We start from the raw sequence: 19378 nt of genomic DNA on the forward strand, positions 1-19378 counted from the left end.
CTCTTAAAACTAGCCTTTCGGAGAAACCTTTTTATTTAATACACCCCTTTAATTATTAACCTCTTAAAATAAACGAGTTAATAACTAGTGATATTTATTTCTCTTTTAATAATTAGCTCTTCGGCTATTTCGAAGTTTTTTAGAGTTAAATTCCTTTTTTATTTAGCCTTAAGTTTTTCCCTTATATTTACTAGTTCGATTTATTCGATAAATTATTAATGCTTTTAATGAGGAAATGCTTTCGTAAGACTATCGGTAATTATATGTTTTAACGGGGTATATATTACTTTAAGAGTCCTAGTACGAACCTCCTACTTTAATTAATAGTTATAAATACTTATATGCTTTAAGCGAATATTTAAAACCGTAACTTTTTTTAAACTAGCCGTATTATTTATGAATTATCGCATTCTAGGCGAATCTTTTAAGTATCTAGCTTTACTCTTAATTCTTTTAATAGTTTAGAAATAAAATACCCTTTTTTAATAGCTTAAATAAGGGAAAGCAACTCCGCTTCCGTTATAAAAGTAGTTACGGTTTTTTATTTATTCGCTCGTTAACTAATAATACCGCTAAATAGTTTTATAATATACGCTTATAAGCTTTTTCGGTTTAATAAATTATCGGCGAAGGAAGCGTCGCTTACCACGATAAAATTATCGGATCCTTTTAGTTATAATACGAGATATTTTATAAAGTAAAAGTATTAAAAGACTCGGTCTATTATAGTATAATATAACGGTCCAGGATTTATATTAAATTTAAATAAGCGAGAGGCGGTAAATACGATATTTAGTCGAGTAATAACTACCGTATATAAGATCGAACCGATCTTTTTTTAATATAGGTTAACCTCGTTTAACCGTATAAATCCGTTAAAAAGTAAAAGCTTATTTTAAGCTATAAGAGTTCGAAATGACCGCTCCGGTAATTAATTTAATAGTTATGTAATCTTGTCGATATAGTCGGCTTATAATAGCTAAATATATTCTTTAACGCGGTTTCGAATAACGTTAATTCCGAGGAACCATTAAAATTTATTGCCGCCCGTAAGCTGGTAATATTTTTTTAAAAATGTAATCGTTTAATTAACCGTATACCTTTTTCGATTTTTAAATATTATAACGATATCGTCGACGTAGAAAAAGATTAATATATTCCTTTTTAAATAATAATAAGGTTTATAAAGGATTTAAACGAAACTAAGCTTAAGGAGCGTTTAAATAAGCTCCTTTTACTATAATAGTAGTAATTCTCGGAGCCCGTATAAAGCTTTATTTAATTTAGTTAATATAGCTGTTTTCTTATAGCTAGGAGGTAGTTTTATATAAACGTTTTTATTAATTTTAACGTTAACGAACGCGTTCACGGTATTATATTAAATTAGTTCCAAGTCGAATTTAGCCGTAATAGCTATTAATGCTTAAAAAGAACGGCTAGTCAGCGTTAACGCATATGTATTTTCGTATTTAAATATTATTTACTAGTTATCACGCACGATTAAACGTGCTTTATATTTAATAAACCGGCTATGTTTATTAAACTTATATACGTAAACCTATATATAATTAAGCACTTAGTGCCTTAAAGCTTAATGTAACGGAATTTCTGTCCATAATTTTATTTCTCGGTGGCTAAGTAAATATTGTTTCTCTGCCTTTTTAAAAAGTATTCCACATAAGTGTGCTATAAGGTCACGGTGATTCTTAAGTAAAGTCGGTATTTACTTTTTATAAAATTTAATGCTTTTTAATAATGCCCTTAATATTTAATTAAAAAAAAACACCGAGGAGCTAAACTTTATCCTATTAAGTTAACTCGGCTTTTAATTTAAAAGTGCTTTAAATCGTGCCTTATTTATATTCTTCCCGTTAATTAAACTTATAATAATAGATACTCTTTCTACGTTAAACGTAGACTGCTAGCTTATATATCGAACGGGAGGGGATTTTACCCTATTTAATAATGCGCACCGGAGATCGGGCAGGACTATTTCCGGGCCTATGCGATTACGATCTCCGTTATTAGTAAAACTTTTAATAATACTAGTAAAAAGGGAAGCCGGCCGGGTAAGCGATACTTCGGGGGTTAAAAATAGGATAAAGGTTACGGTAATATAAGAATAATTAATCCCTTCCGTTCCCTCCGTCCGTAACTATTTATTAAAGAAATAGGATTTCCTTTTTATTTAACTTTCCGGGCTCGAACTACTTTTAATTATCGGATTATTTCTTTCACTATTAAAACTAGTCGATATATCCTCATTTTCCTTTTAGGTCGCTATATTTAGTATTAAGTTACCTCTTTTTAAAAGCGCCGTTAATTATAAAAGCTAGCTTAAAGCTTAATAATTAACTTTTCGAAAATTATCCTATAATCGTTAAATAGCGCTATTAAAAACTAAGTCTTCGTTAAATATTACGTCGCGAACGGCGAATACTTCGTTAATTAATAAATTTTACACTTTATAAATATTAATTGAGTTATACTTAATAAGGTATTTAATCTATACTTTCGGGTTTAACCGTTTAAGCTAGTGTAATTTCTTTAGGGCGTTAACTATTAAAGTATAAGCTTTATATTCGTAAACTTTAAAATACGCTAAATCTAGTTACTTTTTCGCTTTAAAACTACCGTTTTTATATACTATATAAACGTAAAGAGTTTTATATAAGGTTTTTTAGTAAAGGGAGTACTTAAGTGTTCGGTTATTTAAATAAACTACTAATTTCTAAATCTTTTTCTATAAGAAATTCGAAAGCTTTAAGCCTACTCTTATCGCGCAAGCTTTTTTTTTTAATTATACCCTTCGAGCGTTCGGCGGCTTTATTTTATAATTAAGTATACGGCGCCGAGGGCTCGAAAAAAAATAAAGTGTTAATTTTATAGTTAATATACTACGCTAGGAGTTTTAATTAAAATCTCGTTATTATACTTTATACCTCGAACTTTAAAATTATATTACTTTTAAAGGAGCCTAATAAAATAGCGAAAAGTTATAATAAGAATTATCGTTTCTCGATTTTTAAAATAATAGTTTTAAATTATCTTTATATATCGATTTATTACGAGTATAACGCTTTTATTACCGTTAAGGTTTAATTCGAAATTATGGAAGTTTATTACGATATAGTGACCTAGTTCGATTAAATTTATTCTCGGGGATCGTTTAATTTAACGTTTCGCTTTTAATATACCGTATATTTTATATTAAACGGTAAAAGGTCTTTTTATTTTTACCCCCCGAGAGTGATTCGTTAAGTATAAAATAGCTTCGGGTTTAGGATAATTAAATCGAAGGTATTATTTATTATTTAATGCTAAGCTCGAAATTTTTTTTGTTTAAATATTAATTTAGTTTTTACGCGTATAACAAGCTGCCGAGGTGTAAAATTCTAGGATATTTTCGATAATAAACTAATTAAATTTTTCTATTAAGTAATAAACGATTATGTTATCTTTTCGGCGTAGGTAGTTATTCGGAGCCTTATTATTCTATTAATACCCTTTTAACCGTAGGAGTTTAAAAGATATTAGGTTATAATTAAAGTTTTTATAGTAAGCTACGTTTATTAGTTTTATAATCGTTCTTTTTTTTAGGCTATTAATAATAATGTTAACGTCTCTGTAGCCGATAATTTAAACCGAGTTGTCTCCTATATAAACTTAATTATCTAAGTACGCTTACCGGAATCGGTTAAATCGATTAATCTAGTTAAAAATGTAGATAGTAGTCTTTAAGTCTAGGATTACTAAGTTCCTTAAAGGGTAAGTGGCCGTAGTAAAGGCTCCCTTAAATATTTATTAAATAATGAAGTAACCTCTAGTCTTACCGATTATTTATAGCGCGAGTTATTAATTTAAAAAGTCTTTCGATTTTTTTAATCGCTTAACTTTTTTATTAGCTCCGTGTGTATACTTATATTATATTTTATAAGTCTTTAAATTAGTTTTAATGCTCGCTATCCTTGAAAAGCTTTATTCGGGAAGAAATAGAAACAGTTAATTAAGGTGTGTTTACCGAAGCATACTCTATATTCCGTATCGGTTTTCTCTCTTTTTTTAACGCTTATTTTTTAGGCGTTTTTCCGTAACTGTGCTAATATCCCTTTCGAGGTAGTATTAAGATTAAACCTAGAGGCTTTTTAGCCCGTCGTGCTTTAATTAAAGTTTTACGTATAAGGTTCGTTTTTAAAAACGTTTTTAAAAGTAGTAAATAACCTTTTAAATACTTTTAATACCGGAGGAGCTGTTATTATTATTTTTTAAAAGATTTTTAGGTCGGAAGCTATTTTCCGGTACTTTATCCGTCCCGAATAAATATTATTTTACCTATTAAATTAAAAATTAGTAACTTAATTCTCTATAATAGGTTTAAGAGTAACGATAAGGTTTTAACATTAGGCTTAAGAGTTAAATGTTTTTAACACCTCTTTTCGAATACCTTCGGCTATTGCGGTTTCTTATTAAATAACCTAGGCATTAAAATCTTAAGGTATCTTAATAAAAGGCTTAATAAATACACGGTAAACCTCTTTAGCTTTCGTTATTTAATAATTATTCTAGACTTTTTTAATTTCGCAAAGGGCGGTATATTAACCGTTTAGGTCGCTATTCTCATCGTAGTAAGTTTTTTTATATATATTAAACACGGTACTTAATACTTAATTAAAAAGCTTTTCGATTTTATTTCGATAATCTTTATATTTTTTTACTTTATAAATATATATAGTATAATCGAGCTAGAAATTAATTCGGCCGTTGTTTATTAAGTCGGTAATAAATATTATTAGTGAATCGTTTTAATTAAAAATTAAACCTCCGCCGATATTAATAAATAATCGTTTATTCGGTTACGCTAGTTTTTTAGGATAGTTAATTAAAAATGGTCGTTACGGAAGAGATATTTAATCGATTTTTCGTTTTAAATTAATATATTCCTAGATTTCGAGAGCTTTAACCTTTTTTCGGAACTCGGATCCCTAGGTATCCCAGTTGTTTAGCGACTTAAAGTAGGTTTTTTATGTATTATTGTTATTCGTTATTATATAAATTCGATTAAGGTCGTAATACCTTTTATTCGAAATTAATAAGAGTAATATAAAACTTTTAATTATTAAATATTACGTGTATTAAATAAAAGTAAATATTATATAATTTAAAGTAATTTATTCTCCTCCGTTTATCTTTATAAAAGAGATTTCTTTTAATTATTTATACCCCTTTTAATTAAGGTTTTAAAGCATTAACCTAAACTCCGTGTATTAGAGTTACTATAGTAGGTGACTTATTAAAGTTTTCTATATTCTCTTAAAACCAGCCTTTCGAAGAAACCCTTTTATTTAACAACGCTATTATAATTAAATTTAACTTTAAAAATAATACCGAGAGCACTATCGAGGTATTATATAATTGATTTAGTATTTTTAGAACTTATTATTGTTTTTTAATTAAATTATTTCTATATTATAATATTATTGTTATTTTGTTTTTTACCCTGGCCCGTAGCAGGGGTGGCCCGTAGCAGGGGTGGCCCGTAGCAGGGGTGGCCGGCTTAAGTACTTCTGGCACAATTATCCTGGACTGAGCTTACATAAGACCATGCCAGTGAAATATGATCCGGAGAGTCCCCACGAAAAGGCAATGAGAACTGCAGGCGATGCAATTTTAGAGATTGAATTCCAGAAGAGTGTCCCAAAGGCAATGAAACGGATAAAGCGGTACTCACAATCAGAGACTTCGAGCTTCTTGACAATCTTGGCGCTGGTATAAATCCTCAACATGAGCAGCACGGTCGCAAAAGTAAACGTGACGGAAGCCACAATGATGATCAGTATTTGCAGATGGGTCGTCCCATGAAAGTTCTGGGCCTCGCCGTCTGGCAAGGGCATCATGCCATGTTCTTCCATGTTTCCTCTAGTCACAGAGGAGCTGATCCGACGAGATATCACGGAAAATGTGGTAGTGAAGATGAACTTGGTGGTGAAAGCATGCATCTTCCGTAAGTAATTTGAGCTGACATATACCATACTAATACCTCGTTTGTTCCGCGCCGCCGGACAGCATTCAAGTCGGGGTACAACATATCTGTCACAAGAAACCGACCCTAAAGCTTCACAAGCCGGGCAATAAATGCATGCTGCGCAACCCAGCCCAGAACGTTTTACGAGCTTTCACGTCATAACAGGGCTTGTGACTGGTCTAAACCAAGTGGTGTCGAATTTGGACTTTTCTACCTGGCTGATAAAGATTGGACCAATGGCAGTGGCACTTGAACCTTGGTCACTTCAATCGCTGCATGAGTCTCGGCTGCAATGACGCAATCTGCATCGGCAAGTACTTCACGGAGATGTTGTGGGCGCAAGCGACAGCATTCTAACAAATAGATGCTGTTAGATCGAGTATGTTGCAGCCACGAATTGACCCCGATATCCCAAGATGTTCCTACAAGCTAAATGCTATAGAGAAAGTTATATGCAACGTGAAAATATCCATGAGTTATCCCTATTTTGCCTTCCTAACCTTCAAATAGGGGTAAAGTCGTATATACTGCTGGCCCACCCCTTAACCATTGGTTGGAAGAACAATAACCCATGGTTTATGCTTATATTCTGCCAAACGTATCGTGTCAATAGACTAAAAGCAATGGGAAAAAACTCTGTGCTGACCTAAGTACGTAAGCCAGCAAGGTATGCAATTCTGTGCCCAGCAATAGACGAGATCCACAGATCGAAGAACCCCGGTACTTTTACCAGACGCAGCATAGACCCTTTAGGCAAGTAATTCCCGGGCTTATTTGTAGCATCGTCCCTCATGATTTACTTAAACCCCAAAAGAAAACATACTTTTATGATAGGTGCCATCAACATATACAACTTCAACTCTAAGAACTACTGCCAATTCGGAAAAGAAGTCGAACAAAGGACTGGTACAATGACACTGATCAGGGGAAACTTGAACTTCAATGAAGCCCTGCCGGTGTCGCCAGACTAGGTGACAGTAGACTGGTGTTCAAAAGCCCTGGGCTTTGTCATCAAGGAGTTCACCACGATCGAAACGATACATGGCACCGCTAGCAAGATCCTCATCGGAGTGAAGGCTTGCAGCGGCAACGACAACACTGCCGATCCCAGACCAGATCAGATATGCGTCAAGGGTGGGTTCGACCCAAATATCACCGCCATCTACCCAGGCCTGAACGCCATATACAGGCGAGAAGCCGAGTTCTATTACGTATGGATGGACTGCCTACGCTATGCCTGTCATCTAACTAACCACCACCCGGCAGTACATCGCGCCGCTCGTTACCATGCGCCTACCCAAAGCCTGGTACTGCGGCTCCGACACCGTCAGCGGCCAAGGCATCGTCTTCATGGACGACCTACGATCCACAGGCTGCACCTTCGGCAACCCCCTAGACCCATGGCCCGTCGCCCGGGTCCGAGCCGGCGTCGAGCAGCTCGCCGCCCTGCACGCAGCCACCTGGTCCAAAACGGCCCAAGTCTACCCCTGGCTGTCAAGCGGCAGCGCCCTCCCCGCCGTCATCCTCGCCCTCCTCGAGCCCGAAGCCTGGGCGCGCCGCTACGCCGAGGGCGAACGACCGCCCATCCCCGCCGAGATGCTGGACCGGGAGCGCATGCGGCGAGCCTTCCAGAAGCTGTGGTCCGTGACGGATCCCCGCTACAACTGTCTCGTGCACGGCGACGCCCACATCGGCAACACGTACATCACGGCGGCCGGCGAGCCGGGCTTCATTGATTGGCAGGGCCTGGCCGTGGGCTCGGCGTTCGACGACGTGCCTTACTTCATCGCCGGGGCCCTGACGGTGCGGGACCGGCGGGAGCACGAGGTCGGGCTGGTCGAGCACTACCTCGACACCCTGTCCGAGCTGGGCGGTCCGAGGCTCCGCAGGGAGGAGGTCTGGGACGAGTATCGGGGACACACGATGCACGGGTTCGTGTGGGCGCTGACGGATCCCCATATGCAGCCCAAGGACGTGATCTTCGCGACGGTGGAGAGATATACGGTGGCGATGGTTGACCATGGAACGTTGGACTTACTGGGCTGTTAGCTCCGATTCATTGTCTGAAGGCAATGATTGCACGGAAAGACCCTGTCATTTGATGGACACGGCATGCGAGATGCAGCGTTGAGGGTTTGATGCGGAATTATGATTAAAGAGTTAGTTAGCTAAATGACGAGAACACGTACGTACGACGATGAACGCCGACGTTTAACTCACGACACAAGCGGCTGGCAAGACACCTACTTTACTCCCATGGGGGAAACCGCGAATGAAATCCCATTGGCTTGTAGCAGCTAGTGAGTCCCCGACAGCACTACTACCACCACCGCACTCTCATCCACTGTCCACACACGGCCCCCCCGACCAACCACGCCGGTGGCGTAGTCTAAGGGTCAGTGAATACAGACGCATGCCCAAAGCAGTCTTCAGGCCTGTCCGTCTCCGCTCTCCGCCTGAAGTATCGCCCCTTATAACTCACGTGCCACTTCTTTCCCACATACTTGTCAAACTTCGTCTGCGGGTCCTGCGTCGTCCACGAGGGCACCAGCTGCCAGCAGTCACGGCTGCACCTCGTATACCTTTTGGCCTCTCCGACGCTCTCGGGGCTGCAATCCCCACACAAGCCGTTGAACATCTCCTCGGTCATGTGTTTGCAGCAGGGACGAGGCAGTACGTCATTGAGGTCCTCGCACCACGTGTACCTCTCAACCTCCGGGCGACTCTGGTTCCATTTGCCCGCCAGCACCACCCGCATCGCCGGGCAATACGTGTTCCACTCATAAACCTTGAAAAGCTTGTTGCAGTCTGGGCGGTTAGCACACAGGTTATACTCGCTGCCCCTGAGAAAATCGCAGCCACAGGCGAAGAACACAAGCTGGAATTGACACATATTGTCAGTCTTACCTGTCTGTCGCAGAACAACAAAGGTTCTAGACTGGAGGGTGTCAGTGGCGGTTGCCGTGAGGATTTGCTCTCAGAGGAGGGGTTCTTTCGACCTGTGGCTTAAGTAAATACCGTTTTAAACTGTAGGGGACAAGACGTTTCCATTGTTCTTTCACACTGTGGCGAACTCGTGTGCTCTAATGCAAACCCATTGTTTTCATTCGATACCTTAGAGTATTTTCTGGTTGAAAATGCAACTGTTTAGTCGCTTTTTCGACTGGTGAGACTCACAAATGGGAGCGTCAAATAAATCAAGCTCATGGTGAGGCACGTTGGTAGCACTCACATTGTTCATCATATAAACTGAGACAAAGACAGCATCTTTGTTCAAATCAGACACATGGAACGAGCATTGTATGTCGGCAAGCCTCCTTTGTGTACCACAGAATTGCTTCCGCCGTCGTGGAATAGTGAAATCACGAGTTGTCTAAGTATAATCGGCTAAGGGGAACATTGGATTAACCAATCAAACTTCTCGTCGTGGCGGTCCTCGGGGCATCCGTGGCGAGCTTGAATTTCCGGCGTACTGGAAGTCGGTCAGGCTCAAGAACTCCGGATATTTCTTTTCTGTAAATGGCAGATGGACTTACCACCATCCAGCCCTCCACCGACCTTGTCGACATTGGCCACGGAATCCTCCCAAACCCGGCAGCACCACAGCGCCACCAGCGTGGTCATGGAATCCGAGGACAGCTCTGCCGTCACCAGAAGCTTGTGCTGGTCGTCCCGCTCTTCCTGGATGGCCGTGGCCTTGCCCTCGCTGTCAACCCATTCCCAGTGATCGCCTTTCCTCTGCGTTTGAAAGCACGGCGTGGCGTGCTTGACGAACTGGGGAATTCCGTAGTCACCCCTTCCAGACATATCCAGCGGCAGTGCTGAGTAGCGTGAGCGAATGTGCGACCTTTTCAGACCGATGTGCCCAAGCGTCTGCTGCGAGGTGGACTGGATGTGGTAGTGTGGAGAGCTGGACGGAAGTGAGTCCAGGCCGCCTGGCGCCCGGCTCATGTATTTCAAGTTGTAGACATGTCGTAGGCGTGGCTTCTTCATGGTCGGCGTCTCTGGCTTACTCCTTCTCACGCCATATTTCACGCGTTCGAGCTCCACCTCGGTCGTCGCCCGACCAGGATTGACAACACCGCGGTTCAGTTGGAACAGAGGTGCCGTATCAGAGGACTCGGCATAGATGGACTGTCCCTCGAGGACCAAAATGGTTGGAGGCCATGGGCTGTCGGCCTCATCGTCCTAGTATGATGGGAGCCCATCCTCCGACTCGCTGGTTGATGGCGCTGTTCGCGGCTTTCTTGTGTTGATTTTGCGAAACGACGGTACTGGCAGCGGGGGCATCGGGGCGTGATAAGTAGTGGGCAACCTGAGGGAGTCTCAACCAATCAGTAAATAATAGACGAATTGATATAACACCAGAGGCCGACTATGGTTGGGGCGCAAGCAAATTGGCATTTTAAACTTGTTGATCCGCTGCCTTTCTGCTTGCGACACAATACGCAATATGCGTTACCTACGGGCTGATTGGTGTCACCACAGCGAACACAGAGGATGCTGTTGTAGGGTAGTTCTGTGGTTCTTGGGTAGTCATCTTTTTGTCTGTCTCTGTTTGCGGACGAAGGAAAATAAGGCAACCAGGGATGAAGCAGCTTACAAGTGCAAAAGAACAGCTGGGGAGCAATATAGGAGACGGAAGAGGAGGTATATAGGTGTTTCTCGTCAAAAAGGCAATATTATGTGAGAAATGTAGGGATCTGTATTTAGTTCTTGCTGGGAGGACGAGCAGCCCCAGAATAAGCAGCCCGATTCCGTCGCGTGGTTGCTGTTGACGTCGCCTTCCATGTTTTGGTCGGGGCCTGGCTCCTTCCCAGACTGAAGTATGGCATGGCGATCAGGCCTTACTGCCGCTGCCACTAGCAGGGACGAAGACCACTATCCCATCAGGACCCACAAGGAAAGGAGAGATGCATTGTTGCGATTCGGGGACTGCAGAGTGAAGTGTTCAAGTAAATACCTAGAGACTGGCGCATCCTGGCGATCGGTGTAAATACTAGTCCTAACTTGTATCTTCAGTACTTTGCTCCAGATCATGCATAATCCGTCCTTGTTGCCTGCGCGGGCAACATGACAGCTATGTGTTGCTCCCTTTGACGAAAGCATAAGCCCCAACCGCCTCAGCAGATCAGAGGATAATCCCCAGAGGCCGATGGCTCGTATTGAATTCTCACTTATTGATTCCCTTGCCTGCAGCCTTATCCAGCCCCTCGGCGACAGCCTTCACTGGTCCCCCTACGGGGGTTCTTACTGCCTCCCAGGAAGTCGGCCACGTCGCCGGTGATCGCACCGGCCAGACCAACCGATCTCTTCACCGGGTTCAGAGAACCACGGCCCTTCCTTTCCGCGCGTCCAGTCAGTTCGCGTAATTCCAAGTGGCTTCAATAGGTATGGCTCGTGCACGTACTTTTGAGAATCGTTTTGGTCCGAAGCTGTGGTGTCCGGTGTTGAGCCAGCCATGTTGAAGTTTAGAGACTTTGGTAGTAGATGATTTATCAAAAAGTCTCAGTTGTACTAATATGTTGACTTTGTGGTAGTGAGCAAAATGGGTATCTTTTCCTATCCCTAATATATCAATACAACGGCGTCTAAGGAATTCATGACGACATGTTCTTCAAGCACAGATACTGCGCATATCGGTCTACCACAGTCGTTAGGCCGCGTCTCGTTCATGTTGCCCACTTCCATCAGCACGGCCTGTTAATAAGCTTCTAGGTTTTGGCAGCTGCCAGGAAGGGAGCCTTGGAGCATGTTTCGTCTCAAAGCTGCAGAAGCGGAAACGGAAACGAGGCGCGTAGCGTAATAGGGGCCCGACCGTCCATACTTTTTGGGAGCCGTGAGGTGAGGTTGAACTAAGCTTTAACCCCTGAAACTCTGTACTAAGATAAGGCTGTACAGTACCGTTTCTTTGGCTACGTCATTCCTAGTATGAACTTTCGTCATAGGTCGCATCCGAAGAAAGAGAATAAGGAAGCGGTTTGACCGTGCAAGTTGAAAACGTCATCCCGCAATGTGCATCAGGAATTGTTGCCAATTGGGTCGGATGAAATACTGCGTATGTATGTTCGATATGCCTGCTAATTACAGTTTTGGCCATTGTAGCTTGTGTCTAGACCAACATCAACTCGACGAAGCCCACAAAGTTTCCGGACCTTTTCTCGTGAACAAGGACGACCACACCGTATTTATAATCTTCACGCAGCCCCTCCAGACAATGTATCAAAGGTCAGTAATATCGTTCTCGTCGACGTCACAGCTCCCTTGAGATATTCCAGCCTTCGGTCCACGCTCGGATGACTCAGAACCGCACTTCCTCTAGATCGGGATCTGAAGAATCTGTCCCCCTTTCCGAGGTGAGCTGGTGAAGTCACCTCCTGTCGAAACATAGATACACTTGCCATCGAGAGCCAAGGTAGCTGACGTCGGTTCCGCGAGTAGATTCGCATACTGGCTACCATCGCCGACCAGGAGTGTCTGCACCCCACGCGGTGTGACCTTGAAGATAGACGAAGAGTGCGTCGCGATGTAGGCGTTGCCTACCTGGTCGAACGTGAAATCATCATAGATGTGCGCTGCGTCGGGGCTCCGGGCAAGAACCTCGAAGTCGCCCCTGCGGCGGCCGTACTCATCGATCCGCACGCGCACAAAAGTGCCCTGGTTCGAGTTGGTAAAGTAGAGGTAGTCGCCGCGCACGCGGAGGCCATTGATACCGATCGGAGGGACCGGATAAGTGGACGTGTCGTTGTTGACAGCGCCGGCACCCAGCATATCATGTTTGAGCAACACGCCGGCCTGGCGCTTTTGCGTGTCGATGGACAGGATGCGCCCGTCGATGGAGTCGGCGCTCAGCAGAATGTGCGGATGGTGCGGCAGCGCAGCCATGCCGTTCATGGTCGCCGTATGCGGCACCGGGATGCTGTCAACCACCTTGCCATCGGTAACCGACACGATGTGGACCGCCATGCTGCCTTTCTCGAATGCGAATGACGTGTGCAGGCCGCCGCTGACCGCGTACAGCTCCTCGCCCGGGCGTCCCGGGAGCGAAGATAGGCCAGTTAGAGCAGTAACTCTGCGGTCAAAGGCCGTGACCAACGTCGCCTGAGGCGCCGCCGCTTTGGGGTCCAGCGTGTACAGTAAGCCGGTGGGCGATTCCATGGTACTTAGGAGGAGGTTGCCATTGGAAAGGGTTTGCAAGTTTTCGACAAACTCGACAGGGAAGCCATAGATAGACTTAACGATGGAGGCTGAACCACACATGTTGGAGTACGAGTAAAATAATGGACAAGGGTATTGGTTCACTTGCAAACGCAGATTCCAAGGGCACTGTGGTGGGGTAGGTAGCCGATATTTAAGAGGATTTCGACGATGTAGGATTGCGGCATGCACCTAGATGTGTGGATGTGATGATGGCTTCGGCTAGATCTGGTCGTCCTGAGTCTTTCGTATCTTCTTGCGTGGCTGACTTGGCATTGGATAGCATCTAGGAAGGAGCGAGAGAAGGATGGCGTGGCTCGCACTATCCCTTTCAACGCCGAACTATTGAATTGCATTAGGTGTCAAGTATCGGTACATTGAGAGGCCGAGACGTAGCAGGGTCAGAACAGCTTTAACCGATTTTTCCGATGTACCGATACACTGCCTTCTAACAGTATTTGTAGCTGGCTCAAGGGATAGGAGGGAGGGAAGGAAGGAGGAATTATTTCCATGCCCATGACAAGCACTTGCCTTTAAATGATCATGTGGAAACAGAGATGTCCGCACGTTATAATTTGGAAGATTAGGTATGTTTTTGACCATCTCTCAACTTTGGTATGTGCACTCGGCCACCATAACGGCCCCTGGACGTCTCGTGTGGTACAAGCATGTGTTTGCACACAATTTCAGGGACCAAGATAGGGAAACATTATTCTGTGTGCAAATACTCCAAAAGCACCCAGCCGGCAGAGCCAGACGACTACGCCCGCAGAAAACAGGCAAAGGGAAAGAAAATCCATTCATCAACTTCGGGATACTAGCTACTCCAACGACCCTCATTTGTCCCAGCCATATCGGTGCATAGAAGTCATCGGGATGGTGTCTTCCTCACTGCTGCGGTCCGTTCTGCCGATATGAACAGAGCTTTGTCCATATCCAGCCATGTCAGACGAGTTGGGATTGGGCGAGACCTGTTGCGTTATCGAAGTCGTCTTGGATGGCTGCTTGCACTCAATGGGCACATAGCTTCTCCTCGTTGTCGCGTCTGAAGCACTCCCAAAATGGCTTTTAGGGCCGCTCTCTTTCGACTCATACGTCGTCTGGGTATTGTGGCTACTACCTTGGCTCTTTCTGCTACGGAATATGCTGCTGAGACGGGACGCGAACGTGCCCCCCTGAAAGGCGCTGGCGCCAAACTGGCCTATTGTCGGCGCACAAAGCGCGACTATGGCAAATGGAGCCTCCAGCATGGATATCAGGAGAATTGGAACGGTATGGTCTATCAAATAATGTCAGTTGGTATTTGCTTCATCGCTGATAGTGATCCACATACAGTAAGGGTCTGCTACAGGTTCTACGCTCATAACCGTGGGGTCCCGTATGATGATGACGAACCGCGAGAACGACAGAAACGCGGAACTAAATGTGGAAAGAACGAGGTCAGCACCGATGCACAACAGCCCATGCAAGCTTCTGCCATGGCTTACCAGTACCCCAACAGGAAGACCAAAGTCACCTGGATCTTCCTGCGCGTCGTCATTTGCAATTTCCATACTTGCTGGAGCGGCATGATCAATATGGTCAAGTCAATGGCCGCATTGATGAACGCCGAAGCAAGGAACCAGTCCATGCGGTCAAAGCACACACCAGGGACGAACGGATCGATCGTCTTCCGGATCGGGTTGCAATTGAACCAAGGCACCAGCGCCGTGCACAGGAACCACGCCGTGACGACACCGCCGAGCCACCGGAGCACCAGGCGGAACCTCTTGGACCGGTTGAAGACGCGCGCGTACAGCAGCAGGGCGCTGACCTTGATCAGGTAGATGCAGATGGCGTACATGAGGATCGAAGCCTTGCTCATGTAGATGGTCGGCAGCAGCGAGGCCATGTCGATGTTCTCGACGTGCTTCCCCAGCCCGAGCCGTGTCCAGGCCATATTGAGGGCGAGGAAGCCGTGGGAGAAGAGGGTGGTCACCATGAGGATCCAGTCGTCCCACCAGAAGCTCCATTTGTTGGATTGCGCTCGCGCCCATAGCCGCAGCGCGAGCGCGATGGTGGTGATTGAAACGGAGATGGCACCAACGATGATGACGGCGCTCCCGAGGTCGTCTGTCCTTACCGGCGGCTGGGCACTACCACCTGGCTCAGATGCAGCTGCTCGAGCGAACGCGCCATTGGGGATAATCATATCTATATTGCGCAGTCAAAGCTTATGGATTGTGGAAATCTTCTACCTCTTTCGAATTGGAAATAGGGACCCAGCTCGGCGGAAACAAAGCACCCACGACGAGAAGGCTGCCCCCAAGGTTATGCAAAAGACATACCACAAGCTGGACAGCTCGTGATGGGCCACTGGGCGAGCAATGAATCATAATCATTGAAGCACCATACAGCACTGGATTGTGCTTCCCGCTTACACGACCACATCTACCCCGACCGATAGACATTGCATTCCTTGACGCATGGTCAGCACGCACACCATCTTCATCCCGAACATGGGGTAAGGCTGAACAGGAAGGATCGGGATTGCGTGACACGGTCCAAATATAGAACGATTCGAACACTGCACGGAATGTTGTCCGTATCGGTCCCCGAAGTGTAAGCGCATGGGGTGTTGGTAAAGACCGAATTAACCGGTGCCAATTGGATCTACCAGCACGATTCGTGGGACTGCATCCTGCAATGTGACGTTGGACAGCTGAAAAGATTACAGCATCTATAAGACCGCTGATCTTGTCTTGGTAAGAGCGGCACAGCGAGCAAGTACAGTAGCGTCGCAAGGCTGATTTGACGATTTAGGAAGGTCGTATAAAAGCTTGTGTTGGATTGGCTACTCTGGCGGCTTGAGGGTGTGCACCGACCCTGCCCGAAGGATTCAACCCGTAAGCACTACTTATGTATCTATTTGGCCAGAACTCGCTGACCCAGCTGCGACATGTCATCATTCGACAGGGTATCCTTCTCGAACCCATTAATCACCTGATCCAACAGGGCCGCCGCGATATCGTGCAGCTCAATGTTGGGTAGTCCGGGCACCGTCCTCACCTCCATGCCGGGGCCATGAATCATGCCAGGCTTGGCGATGCAAGCCACGACTTTGTTGTCAGACTGCTCCGCGTAGTCCAGGATCTGGGCTTCGAGCTGGCCCTACACGAAAGCAGCAGCAGCAGCAGAGAGGTCAGCACACTGCACACACACAATGCTACACTAGCGGGAATAAAACTTGACATGGGGCTTATCTTGGGTTGGCACGTACGCGCAGTAGGGCCACCTCCACTAGGCCAAAGTCCGTGAGGGGCTTCACGACGTGAGACCGATCGCGCGGGGCAAAGTGGCCACTCATGTAGACGAAGCGGAGCGGGCCCTTGGAGCCGTTGGTGGGTCGCACGCCCGCCATGATATGCAGAGCCGTGAGGGTGTAGTCTCGAGTGACCTTCACCACATCGTCCCATGGCGTATCCTTCATCTTGGACGGAGTCACGGCAATGGTCCTGTTGGGTTGGTGAGAGAGCTTTCCCAATTGGCAAACAAAAAGGACTTGAACGTGGACATACCAGATGCAAGCGTCCGCATCCTCCAGCTCCTTCTTGAGGGTGTCGGGGTAGTTGTTCAAGTCATCGCAGATAACGGACTTCAGCTTGGCTGAGCTGTCGGACGATCCTTCCGGCACCTTGGTCTCGCGGCGGCTTATCCCGATGATGGAAGTGACGGCTGGGCTTTCCAAAGCTTGCCGGAGCAGCTCAGTTCCGACGAAGCCGCTTGAACCTCCGATGACAAGTTTCATGGTGACGGGCTAGAGATTCTCAAATTGTTTACTGGGGAGCTCAGCCAAAGGTTTGAATTTGGAGAAAGGCTAACATATACGCGAAAGCCATGTCATTCTCTTCGCGAAGGACGAAGAGCTCGTTACGATCGTAATTCTTATCTACGTTCTCACCTTTGCCTAAACGCCGGTATATCGGACTGCAGCCTGCGCATCGTGTAACCCATGCGATGTGACCACACAAAGGCCTGGCTGCACAGGACTTTGTGACTTGTGTTTGCTTCGAAACATCATACTATTTTGGGACTGGCGCTCTGCAAGGAGGAAGACAAGCCAACCTGCATCGGGCAAAGCAACCCCGAGCGTGTCGGGTGGCGTCCACTACGCGAGTGACGTGGTACCTAGCGCTTGCAAGGCGAAGGATCCTGCCCCTGTAATGCAATATCTATTTATACATGACGATATGTAATTGACGATAACTGAACTCGTCGCTTCGGTAATGGGGGCAAGTTCAGGGGGGGCTCACGGGGGGCTGTTCAAGGGGGCTGTTCAGAGTCATTGGCATCATGGAGGAGCGTCAAGGGCAAGATGAAGTTAATTCAAGGGATCGTGTCCCCATCTTGTAGGAAGATGGTTTCTCTATCAGTAATTTCCCATCCAACCTCTTTAGATACCCAAATATGCTCGCTAGATGGTTTAGCTGGGCCTTGGTGGCGTTCGCGCCATCAACCTTAGCACTTACAGATCCTCAAACGGTCTACGACGCCCTAAGTGCTATCTTGCTACCTAGCTCCGAGCTTGTGCTGGTGTCAGACAATGCCTATCAGAGAGACTTCACCCCGCGCTATAATCTCGCTGAAGCGCCGACTTATCTTGTTGGCGTACGGCCTGCAGTGGCAGAGGATGTCATAAAAGTAGTAAGTAACTACCGTTCGGCCGTGGGAGCTAGGCTGGGAACTAACATGTTCAACTCAGGTGACTTACGCCCGTGGTAGAAATATCTCGCTCTTGACCACCGGTCGAGGTCATGGGTATACCACCTCACTTGGCCGTGTGCAGGGGGCCATTAATCTGGACCTTGGAAAGTTCAACTCGATTCAAGTAGATGCGGAGGCCAAGACGATGACCATTGGCGGTGCCGTGAATGGATATCAGGTTGTGGCTGCTCTCCAGGAGGCCGGCATGGAAATTCGTACGTCAAACTAGGTCCAACGGCATGCCTCCTCTTCTCACAATATCTACAGCAACGCCCCAGTGCCCCTGCATTGGCTTTGCCGGTGCGAGTCTTGGGGGTGGAATTGGCCCTTACAGCGGTCTTTACGGCCCGATGTCCGACTCAATGCTGTCAGTTGATATGGTGACAGCTGGTGGGCGTCTTCTGACTGTTTCCGAGACCGAGTTCCCGGATTTATTCTACGGCATCAAAGGGTCCGGCTTCAACTTCGGGGTGGTTGTCTCTTTGACATTCCAAGTCTACCCCGCCACAAACAGTGGACAGGCAATGAACGCAGACATAACGTTCCTCGGGAGCCAGAACGAGTCGGTATGGAAAGCGGTGGAGGAGTTGGCAGCATCCCAGCCCAAGGAACTTGCCTTCGGTTTGTCTGTTCGATACAGTCCTGACCCGCCATCGGAGGGCATCATGATCGCTGCGAACTTTATATACGCTGGCCCTCAGTCCGAAGGTGAAGCATTGATGAAGCCATTTCTGGATCTGAAGCCGCAGAACGTCAACATCTCGACAGTTGCCTGGAAGCATATCCCCCTCGTGGCGAACGGTGGAGCAATTGCCAACTACGGATGTAACCCGGGTGTCTACTATATACCCTACAGCCTCAACCTCTACCGGGTCGATGTGCTGAATCTGGTCGACGTCGTCAATTACATGTCGCAGGCGATTGGGGCAGACTCGGCGTTGCAGGGAACTTCTATCGTGTGGCAGCAGTACGCGCAACACGGGTTCCAGTTGCGTCCCGACGACTCTTCCGCGTTCCCGTACCGCGACGCAAAAGCATTCGTGTAAGTTGCAAGGAACCCCTTTACCAAGAACGCCTTTGTGAAACATCCACCATATCAAAAGACTGACTCCACCTCAATCACCCCCTCACGTAGGCAGATCGACAGCCTAGCTTCAGAATCAAGCCAAGCCCCCGCCCTGGATAACTTCGGCCGTGAAATACGAGACCTATTACAAGGTGGCAGTGGGAAGGATCAATTGGACGTCTATGTCCACTTTGCCCACGGCGATGAGGGCCCAGGGTCATGGTATACTAAGGAGCGACTGCCCAAGCTTTTGAAGCTGAAGGAAGCTTACGATCCAACTGGCATGTTCTCGTGGTACAATCCAATCATATCGGCGGCCCCCTAGGGTCAAGATTTGTAAAGTAGACTTA

At 45.9% G+C, this 19378-nt stretch overlaps 7 protein-coding genes across 7 annotated transcripts; 2 read left to right on the forward strand and 5 right to left on the reverse strand.

Annotated features, from left to right (window-relative positions):
* Positions 1–5573: 5573 nt before the first annotated feature.
* Positions 5574–5996, reverse strand: PG986_006227 (uncharacterized protein; the record flags this gene model as incomplete). Its single annotated transcript, XM_066842449.1, has 1 exon — positions 5574–5996. One exon carries the CDS (start codon positions 5994–5996, stop codon positions 5574–5576), a length of 423 nt encoding a protein of 140 aa, XP_066702311.1.
* A 937-nt stretch (positions 5997–6933) lies between these two features.
* On the forward strand, positions 6934–8071 carry PG986_006228 (uncharacterized protein; the record flags this gene model as incomplete). The annotated part of the gene is given in 3 exon segments (XM_066842450.1): positions 6934–6978; positions 6994–7233; positions 7289–8071. The coding sequence occupies 3 exon segments, from the start codon at positions 6934–6936 to the stop codon at positions 8069–8071; spliced, it is 1068 nt and encodes a 355-aa protein (XP_066702312.1).
* Positions 8072–9426: 1355 nt separating this feature from the next.
* On the reverse strand, positions 9427–11485 carry PG986_006229 (uncharacterized protein; the record flags this gene model as incomplete). Its single annotated transcript, XM_066842451.1, has 4 exons — positions 9427–9494; positions 9559–10210; positions 10489–10525; positions 11277–11485. 4 exons carry the CDS (start codon positions 11483–11485, stop codon positions 9427–9429), a joined length of 966 nt encoding a protein of 321 aa, XP_066702313.1.
* Positions 11486–12340: 855 nt separating this feature from the next.
* PG986_006230 (uncharacterized protein) lies at positions 12341–13282 on the reverse strand (the record flags this gene model as incomplete). Its single annotated transcript, XM_066842452.1, has 1 exon — positions 12341–13282. The coding sequence occupies one exon, from the start codon at positions 13280–13282 to the stop codon at positions 12341–12343; it is 942 nt and encodes a 313-aa protein (XP_066702314.1).
* A 773-nt stretch (positions 13283–14055) lies between these two features.
* Positions 14056–15410, reverse strand: PG986_006231 (uncharacterized protein; the record flags this gene model as incomplete). Its single annotated transcript, XM_066842453.1, has 3 exons — positions 14056–14498; positions 14553–14638; positions 14707–15410. 3 exons carry the CDS (start codon positions 15408–15410, stop codon positions 14056–14058), a joined length of 1233 nt encoding a protein of 410 aa, XP_066702315.1.
* A 713-nt stretch (positions 15411–16123) lies between these two features.
* Positions 16124–17006, reverse strand: PG986_006232 (uncharacterized protein; the record flags this gene model as incomplete). Its single annotated transcript, XM_066842454.1, has 3 exons — positions 16124–16369; positions 16479–16713; positions 16777–17006. 3 exons carry the CDS (start codon positions 17004–17006, stop codon positions 16124–16126), a joined length of 711 nt encoding a protein of 236 aa, XP_066702316.1.
* Positions 17007–17665: 659 nt separating this feature from the next.
* Positions 17666–19353, forward strand: PG986_006233 (FAD-binding domain-containing protein; the record flags this gene model as incomplete). Its single annotated transcript, XM_066842455.1, is given in 4 exon segments — positions 17666–17902; positions 17961–18177; positions 18230–19004; positions 19017–19353. 4 exon segments carry the CDS (start codon positions 17666–17668, stop codon positions 19351–19353), a joined length of 1566 nt encoding a protein of 521 aa, XP_066702317.1.
* Positions 19354–19378: the final 25 nt, after the last annotated feature.

This window comes from Apiospora aurea (assembly GCF_038362705.1).
Source record: "Apiospora aurea strain CBS 24483 chromosome Unknown utg000004l_segment0_segment0, whole genome shotgun sequence".
Lineage (NCBI taxonomy): Eukaryota > Fungi > Ascomycota > Sordariomycetes > Amphisphaeriales > Apiosporaceae > Apiospora > Apiospora aurea.